The 12,885-nt window shown below is 41.1% G+C and overlaps 1 protein-coding gene across 1 annotated transcript; it reads right to left on the minus strand.

The window, feature by feature from the left end:
• Window positions 1-11,204: 11,204 nt before the first annotated feature.
• Window positions 11,205-12,174, minus strand: LOC122467845 (ORM1-like protein 2). Its single transcript, XM_043554434.1, has one exon. It carries the CDS (start codon window positions 11,993-11,995, stop codon window positions 11,516-11,518), a length of 480 nt encoding a protein of 159 aa, XP_043410369.1. The 5' UTR covers window positions 11,996-12,174; the 3' UTR covers window positions 11,205-11,515.
• Window positions 12,175-12,885: the final 711 nt, after the last annotated feature.

Consider the following 12,885-nt stretch of genomic DNA (forward strand, 5'->3'; position numbering starts at 1 on the left):
CATTTAAAATATTTTCCATATTTTAGTGTATTCAGATGCTTTCATACAATTAGACTAACATATCCGGAATTGATGTCCCATGGATGTTAATAGCTTGCAACAGAAGTTTCTTGCTGAAATATTTTTGAGAAATTGTGTTAAAGTTACTTTAAAAGATTTTAATTTTTAATTTTTTTTAATGTTTATTTATTTTTGAGAGAGAGAGAGAGAGACAGAGTATGAGCAGGCAAGGGGTAGAGAGAGGAGGAGACACAGAATCTTAAGCAGGGTCCAGGCTCCAAGCCCTCAGCACAGAGCCCGACTTGGAGCAGGAACTCACAAACCGTGAGATCATGACCTGAGCCAAAGTTGTATGCTTAACCGACTGAGCCACCTAGGTGCCCCTACTTTATTTATTTATTTTTGCTCACATATTTATTTATTCATTTGATTTATAAATATTATTTATATTATATTAAAACTTTATAAATATATTTAGATTTTTTACTAAATATAATTTATTGTCAAATTGGTTTCCATACAACACCTAGAGCTCATCCCAACAGGTGCCTTCCTCAATGCCCATCACCCACTTTCCCCTCTTCCCCTCTCCCCCACCCCCCATCAACCCTCAGTTTGTTCTCAGTATTTAAGAGTCTCTTATGGTTTGCCTCTCTCCCTCTCTGTAACTTTTTCCCCCCTTTCCCTCCCCCATGGTCTTCTGTTAAGTTTCTCAGGATCCACATATGAGTGAAAGCATATGGTATCTATCTTTCTCTGTCTGACTTATTTCACTCAGCATAATACCCTCCAGTTCCATCCATGTTGCTGCAGATGGCCAGATTTCATTCTTTCTTATTGCCAAGTAGTATTCCATTGTATATATAAACCACATCTTCTTTCTCCATTCATCACCAACAACCAATTCGACTCCAATTCATCATCAACAAGTTGATGGACATTTAGGCTCCTTCTGTAATTTGGCTATGTAATTTTGTTGAAAGTGCTGCTATAAATATTGGGGTACCTTTGCCCCTATGCATCAGCACTCTTGTATCCCTTGGGTAAATTCCTAGTAGTGCTATTGCTGGGTCATAGGGTAGTTCTATTTTTAAATTTTTGAGGAACCTCCACACTGTTTTCCAGAGTGGCTGCACCAGTTTGCATTCCCACCAACAGTGCAAGAGGGGTCCTGTTTCTTCACATCCTTGCCAGCATCTATAGTTTCCTGATTTGTTTATTTTAGCAACTCTGACTGCATGAGGTGGTTTCTCAGTGTGGTTTTGATTTGTATTTCCCTGATGAGGAGTGATGTTGAGCATCTTTGCATGTGTCTGTTGTAGGTGCCCCTACTTTAAAAGGTTTTTAGTACACTAAATCACATTGCTAGAAAGGGGTTTATTGTTAAATATTTGAACAGTGTTCTTTAGAACACTTCTAGAAATCCCTGCATGGTGAACTTAGCAGTTAACAGACAATTTTATTATTTTGAGTAGACATTTTCAAGAGAAACCATGAGAAGTTTGGACACACACACGAATCATACCTTAGCAACCTTTTTCACGTTGATTTGTTTTTGTGCATGAGCCAATCATGTGTAGGCTTTATGATAAGGTGATGTTTATGATGCAACCAATACTCTGGCTTATTAGAAGAGATGAAGAGATTCTTAGGACAGAGTACTTATATAGGAAGCCAGGGGTGGGGGTGGGGGTGGGGGGTTCTTGATAAAGGACTTTGAAACATGTTAAGGAGTTGATTAAAGAAAGAGAAGAAGAAAAGAGATGACATCCTTGAAGCTATACAAAAGATCAGAGACACTGGATCTATAGAGAGGACATCCAGAAATGAAACAGTAGCATTCCCTTCTTGCTCCAAAATACTAAGGAGGCTTCCCAGGTGTTGGCAGTTATGCCATTATGCCAGCCTGGGGAGGAAGAGACACATCTGTGGTTGTTGGTGCAGACTTCTTGCTGAGAAGAATGGAGGAAGCCCAGAGACAGCTCACACATGGTAAATAGGGAAGAAAGCATTTCTCCTGGAGTATATTTCCCAAACAAGATGGCCAATGCTAGCCCAAGTTGCTGCGATGTACTTCTGCAGGTTCACGTGGAATGAATTACGTTGCCTCAGGAGACATGGACTGTTTATCTAGTGGTTGCATTCCTGAGAAGGAAGCTAAAGGGCATGTAACAAAAAATAATGAGCTTTGGAGTAAAAAATCTGGATCCCGATCCTAAACTGTCTCTCACAAGCAGTGTGATTTGGGACAAGTTAGGCTTCCCTAATCTTAGTTTCTTTTTTCATTTCTAAAACGAGAATGATGTCTGCTTCATTAATATGCCCAGAATAAATTTTGCACAGAGAAGCAGAAGCATTTTTTAACATTCCAAATATATTGGTTTGGCTTTGATTAAAATGAAAACTATAGATACACAAGTTATTTCAAATAAGAAACTTTAGAGACCAAGAAGAAATATGTTTTTTTTTTTTAAATCAAAACAACATTCTGGAAGAGGGAAAACTATGGAGACAGTTAAAAGATCAGTGGTTTCTGGTGGCTAGAGGGGAAGGAGAGGTAAATAGGAGGAGCACAGAGGATTTTTAGGCCAGTGAAAATACTCTGTATGATACCATAATGATGGCTCTATGCCCTTGCATGTTTGTTCAAAAGATGTACAACACCATGAGTGAACTGTAATGAAAACTATAGACTTCTGATGATAGTGTCCAATGTAGGTTCATTAATTGTAAAAAACATACCACTTGGGGATGGGGGAGATGTTGATAGTGGGGAAGGCCACTATGTGGGAAATCTCTGTACGAACCTGTTGATTTTGCCATGAACCTAAAACTGTTCTAAAAAATAGTCTTAATTTAGGGGCGCCTGGGTGGCTCAGTCCGTTGAGTGTCCAACTCTTGGTTTCCGCTCAGGCCATGACCTCATGATTCATGAGCTCCAGCCCTGCGTCAGGCTCCATACTGACAGCACCGAGCCTGCTTGGGATTCTCTCTCTCCCCCTCTCTCTGCTCTTCCCCTGCTTGTTCTCTCTGTCTCTCCCTCAAAATAAATAAATAAACTTAAAAAACAAATAAAAATAATCTTAATTTAAAGAATCAAAGCACTAGGCTAGTCATTAAAGTTTGTTTAGATGGAGAAAATGAACAAATATTTATATACCAGTTACTTTGAAATTCATCTTAAATCTGTATCTTGTCATCATAACATTGAGTCTCCATTTAAATGTTTGCAAAAATAGTATTGTTTTACTAATTTAAAGACTATTAAGTTGTGACTATGGATGCTTGCTCTAGGAAACTACAGCTGTTAAAATGTGTAAGTGGAAAACTGTTCGCTTAAAATGTTAGCCATTTCTTAAGAGGTGATTTCCCCCACCAACCTAGTGAAAATTAATCCCCTAACTATTCTTTGAGTGGTTTATTTTATGAACTAACCACTATAAAAAGATTGTACAGACCCTCAAAATTATAAACAGATCTGAAGGGATTTTTTTCTTGAAAAATGTATCTTACATATAACAAAAAAGTGGCTAAAATGCATTCACTTTAAAATACAATGCAGAAACTGAATTTTCCTCAACACATATAAATATTTGTCCTAATCAGCAAGGTCTGCAACCTGTTCCCTATTCCTTGAAAGCTCATATTCCACATAGCCCACAGTCTGGCCAAACCTCAAAAATTCTAAATTAAATATTTTAAGTTAGAGAAAGACAACCCCATCTTTCCTCATTAGGACCTTGCTTCCAAGGGGCTAACCCACCTGGAGGCATGTTTGCTGGTTTAAGAGCCATTCTAACTTAGCTGGGAGATGAAGGACAAGGGAGATATGCAGATCTTGGCAATGACAGCTGTCCTACACTTTCATAAAGTTTTCATTATCTCTGGGTTGGCTGCTGACTCTGTTTTGATAACAGCCTTCTATATCAGCTGGTGGGTATGTGAGCAAGAGAGAAAGAAAGAGAAAGAGAATGATAAAGCAAATTGGCCAAAATATTAACAATTAGTAAATATAATGTATATAGGTGTTCTTTGTACTACTCTTACAATTTTTTTTAACATTTAAAATGATTTCAAAATAAAAAGTTAAAAATAAAAAAGAGACATGCCATGAGTTCCATGTAAGAATCTCCCCAAACATCTCAAGCTGATTGGGAGGTTGGTTTGTACACAGAAAACCTCTAAACGATGGTGGTGCCTAACTTCCTTTTGTCAGCTCTGACTCAGGTGATATATCATGTTCTATGTGGATGAAGAATTAGTAACCTAAAAGGAAAGATGATTTGTCTGAGAAGACATACTATATCCCTGGTTTTCAAAAAAGTTAGGGACATAATCTAGGCTTCCTGACCCTGACTCTATGAATGTATAATACTTGACTAGAAAAGTCTGAGAAAGCCAAGTGGGCTTTTGCCATCCAAATTCAAACCCTAGTACAGGTGTCTTAGAAGAAAGAGAAAAGTGTGTGTGTGTGCTGGGGTGGAGGGTGGGAATGGGATGGCCTCGACGGATTTTCCACACCAAGGCTCATAGTCCCAGTGCTTTCTCCCAGCTTCCTTCATCCCTCCCATACGCCTCTTTTAGGAATGGTTCCTGGCTCTGGAGGATTCCACGCCAACCTGGCTCAGGTCCTTATTCTCTGAATAGTTATGAAATTTCATTTAGGAGCAAGAGTAAGCCAAGGCCTAGAAAGGAACATATGTTGCAGCAGCTCTGATGCTGGAGCCTGGGTGCAACACTGGGAGTGAGCCACTAGCCCAGCAGCAGGTGGCCTCATGAGCCATATGGATGTTCTCCACATGCACACCCTTCTCAGCACCCTGCCAGGGGAGCTTTAGGCAGGACGACCTCCTTTCTTTGGACAAGTTCATCGATTGGCAATCAAACTTGGGCTCAACTTTGACCAAAGCTTTAAAATATAGTGTATTAATGGAAAATTGGGGGTATAATAAGACCAATATATCAGGAAGTAATTGCTGTAGAAAAGATCATTTATCACTCACAGTTCCCAGGAGGAGGGAGCAAGCCATGCCATGGGGTGGGGTGGGAGTGAAGATACATGCGGAAGCATCATGGTCATTTAAGAATCAGAGGAAAAGGGAGGAACTGTTGTTGGCGAGAATCTTTATTGTAATTTCTGCAGGGCTGGATTTATAATTTGCATCACAAGCATTGTCACACACTCCATCTAACTGGACAATTTATGTTACACTCCCATTGCATCCACTGGTTTCTTGAGGCACCAAAATATTAAAAATAATGTAAAGGACTCTAATAAAAATAGAGGTAGCAACAAACCCAGAGGCAAAGGCAACTGTGATATAAAAAGTAGGATGGTTTCAACTGTTCAGAATTGGCATAATGACGATGCCAATTGACTATGAAGAGAACTCTGAGCTTTCTGTGAAGTTCCAGGCCGGTAGAGTTCAGACTTAAGATGGTAGACTTGATACTTTTGTGGTCCCTAGAGAATAAAGCTAGATGTGAAGGAGAGTTTGAACTAAATGAACTCTATACCCTATCCAGCTCTAGTACCATAAAATAACATATGGAACAGTTCAAGGAGAAAAGACAGTAGGCCAGCAGGATCCCCAGTCCAACCAAGTCTTTGTTCCTATCTTCTGAACCCTAGACCACAAAGAGCTAGGCACAACTTCTGGTCACAGTAGAGCCAGAATATTTGCTGTCTTTCTGCAGAGACAAATTTCTCATGATGTCCCCACTTAAATAGGGTGTCTTAAATAGGGTGTTCAAAGGCCCCCAGGACAGGGCTAGCTGGGAAACTGCGTGAGGAATGAGGCACACTACAAAGGCAGAGAAGCAATAGAGGAATACTGTAATAGAAAAGAGGATCCACAATGAAGAAGATGGTTATGTTGGTGTCCCTAACATGGGACATACACTATGGTTTTCTGTCATTATTTTACTGCTTATAATTCTGTGGCATTTTAGAATGAAGAGAAAGCTGAATGGGATGGTGAGTGCCAGTCTAAGTGTTTGCAGGCATGACCTCTTACTTCTGACTTTGTGAATCCTTGCCTTGGATCCTTGCCATTTTGCCTTCCTAGGCTGCCTCCTAATGCTTCCCAGTTCCTCATATTTCCCTAATAATATCTGACTCATAACTGGCTCTCTAGAGAGTTTGAAAAGGCTTTTATATTGAGTGCCTGCATTGGTCACCTCTGTGAAATCAGTTGGGGGCTTTGCTCTATTGGATCATTTGTTTTTATGCTGGGCCACCTAAGAGGGCATTGGCTATAGTGATATCTAAATTTTCCTTTTCCCCTGTGATGTCTGGTTCCAACCTCCTTGTGGTGGTATTTCAGGGTATATCTCCCTTAAATGTGTTTTGACCACCCAACTGCCAGCTAGAACCAGGACTTAGATATCCTGGGTGGTAAGATTTAATGAGTGACTTTTATTAATTCCTAAGTAATAAAATTTAAAAATAAGTCTTCAGATGCATTTAAAAATGTGTCATGTATTATTTTAGGCATGTGAGCTATGAAATAATGGCAATAATGATGTGTTTAAGCCCATTAAATCATGTAGCTGGCTGAAAGTGTTCCATAAAATAGAGTGGGAGTAATAACTGTAGGTCAAATTGAATTTTGAAAGATGACCACACAGGGACCAGGCAGGCTCAAGAACATGAATATACTCTGAGGCAGAAAGCATTTTAATGGAATTTCCTGAGTTTCACAGAGAACACATGTAGTTTATAAGACAAAGATAGTATGAAGGTGTAGATATTCAGTAACTGATTCAGAGATCAAATCGGATGGCCTGCTGGTATAGTCCTTCCGTAAATCGATCCGTGTTTGACAGGTCCTATGTGTAAAGGAATCTGGCAGGCACCAAGGAACTCAAGGTTGATTTGTTCTAAGGTGCTTTTATGCATCCCATTCAGTGCTCTCATGAACCTTAATGAGGCAGGCAGAGCAAATAGTTGTCTCCCCACCTCACAGATGAAGCAATTGAACCTGTGGTACTTCTCAAATTCTAATGCACATGTGAAGCAGCTGGAGCTTCTGCTCAAATGTAGATTCTGCTATGGTAAGTCTAGAGTGGAGGCTGAAGTTTTGCATTTCTATCAAATTTTCAGATGTAACTGATGCTGCTATGTGTGGTAAGATCTTATAGGACATGAACGATTCCAAGTGGTCTGGCCAGGAAAAATGAGTTCAAGACATAAATAAACAGGCATCACATGTTTGCTGAACTATTATCCTGATGCTATTGGCTAATTGTTGAAAAAGTATGTAGTGCAGATCTCCATAATGGAACTTACCATAGTGAATTGTATTTTACTGCACCCTGAGCTGCTTCCTCGAGTAGGTTCCTGGAGGAGAAGTAATAGTGGTGGTAGAGGTGGTGGTGGTGGTAAGGGGGTAAGGTGGTAATAAGTAATGACAAAGATGATGATCCTAAAAGTAATAGCTACAATTTATTGAGCACTTTCCTTGTATCAGGCATTGCACTAAGCCCTTCACATTACTGTCCTTAATCTTTTTTTTTTTTAATTTTTAATGTTTATTTATTTTTGAGACAGAGACAGAGCATGAGCAGGGGAAGGGCAGAGAGAGAGGGAGACACAGAATCCAAAGCAGGCTCCAGTTTCTGAGCTGTCAGCACAGAGCCCGACACGGGGCTCAAACTCACAAACTGAGAGACCATGACCCGAGCCAAAGTCGGACGTCCAACCGTCTGAGCCACCCAGGCGCCCCTGTCCTTAATCTTTACCACAATCTTTCCCATGGGAAGTACTGTCATATCCTAACCTACAAAAGAGGTATTTAAGAGAGAGAAGGTAAGAGCTTAGAGCTGGTTTTCTTTCTTTCTTCTTTTTTTTTTTGTTGTTGTTTTTGTTTTTTTGTTTTTTTAATATATGAAATGTATTGTCAAGTTGGTTTCCATACAACACCCAGTGCTCATCCCAACAGGTGCCCTCCTTAGAGCTGGTTTTCAAATCCAGGTCTGTCTTAAGATAGGGGCCATATCTTCTTCGTATCATTGTCTTTTGACAGCTGGGGATGAGGGGTGATTTTTTTTCTTTGTAAAATGGATATTTTGGGTCAAGAATAAGTCTGGACTTCCTCCTAAGTGCCACAGTGGCTGAATGGGCTGCCCTGATGGAGTGAGTGCTCTGATTCTAGAGATTTCTTGAACTGAGTGAGCAACTGGACTAACTTAGTTGTTTTCAAACTGTGTTTTACAGAGTTGCTTCAGAAGTGACCTGACTAGGGTGAAATATAAGCCTAAAGGTCAGGCTCTGGACGCTCCTCTGCTTTTACCAGAGAAGCACTGTTTTATCTGATTTATAGGTTCAGGTTCTGTGTGAGGTTGTGTTTGGATAAATGTTTTTAATGCTATAAACATGTCCAAAGTCTTTAGACCAGATGACCTCTAATCTTGTCCAAAATTAACATTGTTTAATTTGGTCAAGATCTCAGGCCAGTGAGTGGCTGAGTTTGGATAGAGTCTGGGTCAACGGGCTCTTTCTTCTACCTCATGCTATCCTGATGCCTAGAGCTAGTACCCTCTTCTTCAGACAATTCACTGACAAAGTTACTTCTCAGAGGCCCAGTAGTTTAGGGAAAAGTACTGAAAGTTGGATGACCTTGGTACAAAACCTGACTTCTCCACTAATTAGCTCTAGAGCCTTGAGCAATCATTTATTTATCCATCAGATATTTATTCTATCTCACTATGGACCAGGTAGTGTTTGTTGCATTGGGAATACAATAGTGAACAAGACAGAGTCCCTGCTCTCATCAAACTCACATTTAAAGTGGTGATACAGAGAATAAAAAGTAGATTGATAAACAAGGTAATTTCTACTCATCAGGATCACTACACATGTGGAAAAATAAAATAAAATGGGTAAGGTCAGACAGTGGAAGTGAGAACCTTACCTTGGGCTGTAGTAGGGGCTCTTGATGAATAGCTCTTTACTTTTTCACCTTACAAAGGAGGAAAAATTCTCTAAAAAACAGAAACATCAACTGAAACAAAACAAGGAGATCCATGTTTCTTTCTAGTTGGATCCATCCTTTTGGTGTTAGATGACCTGTACTCAATGGGAAGGAGCAGACATACTTCTCTCTTCTGAGACCCCATCTTCAGAAGACTTGCCTGGGACATGTAGGCACTGAGCACATGCTTAAGTAGGAATGAGAAAGCCCCACATGTGACACCAAGGTGTTCCAGGTCTCCCCACCCCCACCACCCCTTGGTTTTTACAATATGCCCAAGCAGTGAGCAAATGTCATCAGAAGCAAACACTGGTTTCCAGGCGTTTTTGCTGTTTCTTCCTCTTGTCTTGTTTTGGCAGGAAGTTTGCTTTATTCAAAAGAACACTCCACCAGGAGACCTGAGCTCTGGTTAAAGATTTGTCATTAATTGGCCAGGTGACCTTGGGGAATCCTAGAGTTTTAGAGCACAAAAAGATTTTAGGGAAATTTTTCATTTTACAGAGAAGGAAATGGGATTCCAAGACCTTAATGCAATTCAATGCAACCTTAATTCAAGGTCATTTGGTGTATATGGACAGGTCTAGAACCTCAGGTCTCATGATTTCCAGTACACTGTTCTTTCTATCACAAAATGTTCTCACCCTACTGGGCCTCCAGTACTTCATCTGTAATATGAAGGGACTGACATGGCTCAGGGGCCTATTCAGTGCACAGATGTGCTTTGTCCGGCTGGCATGGAGCCGTAAAGTCCTTCCACGTGAGTCCGTGGCGTGGGTCGTCAAGTCTCTGGTTTGACACAGACCCTGTCACTCCCATTCACCATTCTCTGTCATCTGCTCAGACCCTGGGATCCTGGACTAGAGGATTTCTTGGATCTCTTCAACCTTGAACACATCTGATATCAAGCCTTCTCCCTTCACACTTTTAGATAGCAGACAGAATTTCTGATGGGAAAGGAGAATCTTTTGGACCAACTTTGTCCCTTTCTGGCAGAAATACCACCCATCGAATCAGAGAGGAATGAGAAATTACAAAAGTTTAGTCATCCCAACCCAGAGAGGCCAAAATCTGACTAAAGGCAGCCTCAGCTTATTATAAATTTAACTCGTAGAAAACCACCCGGCAAGATCAAGAGGTGAACCCCTTTGGGCTTAGGAATAAAAGACCCCTTATAGCTAAAACTCCACCCTTTCAGGGAGACCCCTGCATCACACATGCAGAAAGTATGTGAGGCTGGAACACAGTGTTTTCTGGGATGGCGGTGTCCCAGTGGATCCGGTCTGAAGCTTAGTGCTGGGAGGAGCAATGTTGGCTACAGATATTGGCCTCGAATGAAACAATGACTATGCATGCTTCAGGGAATTTTACTAAGTATGAGATCACCCTGGCTGTACTGGGCTTTCTTCACACAGCCTGTTATCTATAATTGGGGAGTTAGAAAAGGCAAGGACTTTAAATATCCCAGGGAGCCTATCCCCTGCCCCACAGAGTGAAGCTCTTTCTCTAGCCCTGCTATCTATCTCCGTCAACAGAACACCAGCCTCAGATCCAGGGAGGGTCTTACCTCCTGTCATTCTGCAGTAGAATGCACACTGCTGCATGGTTTGTTCTGTCAAAGGACCTGTGTGGCCCAAGTGACAAAACGTCAATTCCATTATACCTCATCATTCTGATCTCTTCATTCTCCCATTTGCTCATTTATTCAACAAATATTTATTGAATATTTCCCTACTATGTACCAGATATATAGTGCTTGAGACCTTCTTAGTTAACTGATATTTTCTTCAATGGCATTTTAAGGGATGCTAAGGGTCTAAGACATGTTTTCTTCATTCACTTTTCTCCTTACACCCACAATGATTGTGGGGAGCAAAAATACGATTTCTCAGATTCTACAGCTCTTTTCTTTCTTCTAATCCTATAGCTATTAGAGAGCCTCAAGGCTTAATTATTGTAGCCTGAACTCTCACTATAGACTTCTGAATGATAAAAATAGGCTTTTAAAACGCCTGGCTTATATCTAGCTTAAACACACTTCTTGGGGTGCCTGGGTGGCTCAGTCAATTGAGCGTCCAACTCTTGTTTTCAGCTCAAGTCATGATCCCAGGGTCATGGGATTGAGCCCTGTGTCAGGCTCTACAATGAGTATAGAGCCTATTTGGGATTCTCTATCTCCCTTTGTATCTCTCCCCTGCTCTCTTCCTCTCTCTCTAAAATAATTTTTTTTTGAAAAAAATTATCTTTATTATAAGGAAAATACATGGCAAAACAGAGATGGAAGATGGTGGGAGGGGAAGATCTAGAAAAAATCACCAAACAAGCTGCCCAAACATGGCTTCCTGCTGTGGAAGAGAGTGATTTGGCCCTTATCTTTCCCACCTTTCCTGATTCAAAGAAATCTGCTGTTAGCAGGGCTGGGCCCAAGGAGCTCCATTTTCCTATCTGTTCTCTTCCTGAGAGTTTGGGAAAGGTTGTATAGTTCTCAGGCTTTCAAGATAAAGAAGACTATAAGGAGAAGGAAAAGATGTTACAGCCCTTTGTCATCCCCAGCCCCATCCTTCAGTATTTTTGATTCCAAAGAGACAACCCCCATGGGATTGGGATAACTTAGGCAACAATACTCCAAGCAATGAGGCTGTGTTGATGAGGAAGTGAACAGCATCATACTTGGCATAGAAGCTGGCCAGGAGGTAGAGTACAATAGGAGAGATGCTGAGGAATTTGTGGGAAGAGATAAATTGGATCCCGTAGTCCATCTGTTCCCAGTGTGTCAGTACCTGAGCCTTTCCTTGGTCAGGGGTCTCAAAGGGTGTCTCTTTCATTGTATGTAAGAAGACATACATAGCCAGGTTATGGATGACGTTGGTCAGGGTCCAGACAACAGGGATGCTGAAGAAGAAGATGCTGAGTAGAACCACATGCAACAGTCCTGCCAAGATGATGTAGGCCAGCCAGATGCGCTGGCTATTCATCACTTGAATGTTGGGGTTTACTTCGCTGTGTGCCACCCATACATTCATCCTGCTGGCTTCAGAAGCCTGTCAGGCTCGAGGTGTGGCGCTCACTTCCGCCTCTCTAAAATACTTTAAAAAATTTAAAGACATTTCTTGGATTTCCATGTGAAAACTCAAGATGTTTAAAAATGAACTGTCTCTGTACAGCTAGCTATCCATCCTGGTTTTGGTATCTCTGTCATCAACACCAGTCCCCACCCCATCCCCGCCCCCCTGACCTCATTTTCTCAGTTTAAAAACCTTGTACTTCACTCACTTCTGATACCTCTGATACTCAGCTTCTCTACTGACTTCTTTCATCTTGTTCCCTGTGTCTGTTCCTGTCTCTCAGTTGTCACTGCCTTCTCCCCAGCTCATTTTTGGGTGGGTACATCAACCCCTGGCCCAATCTCTCCTGCACATGCACACCAGACAAATGTTACTTAAACAGTGCTTTCATCTTACCACTTTCTACTCCTATGACATCTAAATCCTTTGCCAGGTTTCTGAGGCTCTTCATGGTCTGACTCCCCTCTACTGATCCAACAGCCTTTTCCATTTTCCTCTACATGCTCTTAGGTGGGTCTCTTAATGTTCCTCAAATGCACAAAGCTTATTTATGTTCGAACACACTTTTATTCTCAGCCAAGGCAGGCTTCTCTTCTTTCTTCCCTTAGCCTAAATAGATCACACACCTATTATTTGGAATAACTCAAGTGTCATTTCCTCCATGGACCCTTCATTGGCCAACTAAGCACCTCCTTCCTGTGGGCTTCCACAGGTCTATAGTTTACCCATAGTGTTTAGCAATCATTTACATTAGTCATTCTTGGTTTGTCCATTGTGTTTCATATTAATCTCATCTCTCCAAGAAATCAGAGCTCATTGGTGAGGAACTATAGACTATACTATAACAT

Source organism: Prionailurus bengalensis, chromosome B3 (genome assembly GCF_016509475.1).
Source record: "Prionailurus bengalensis isolate Pbe53 chromosome B3, Fcat_Pben_1.1_paternal_pri, whole genome shotgun sequence".
In the NCBI taxonomy this organism is placed as follows: Eukaryota; Metazoa; Chordata; class Mammalia; order Carnivora; family Felidae; genus Prionailurus; species Prionailurus bengalensis.

What these genes read in the sequence shown, in the direction of transcription:
- LOC122467845 (XM_043554434.1), bottom strand. Translation starts at nt 11,995, where the DNA reads ATGAATGTATGGGTGGCACACAGCGAAGTAAACCCCAACATTCAAGTG.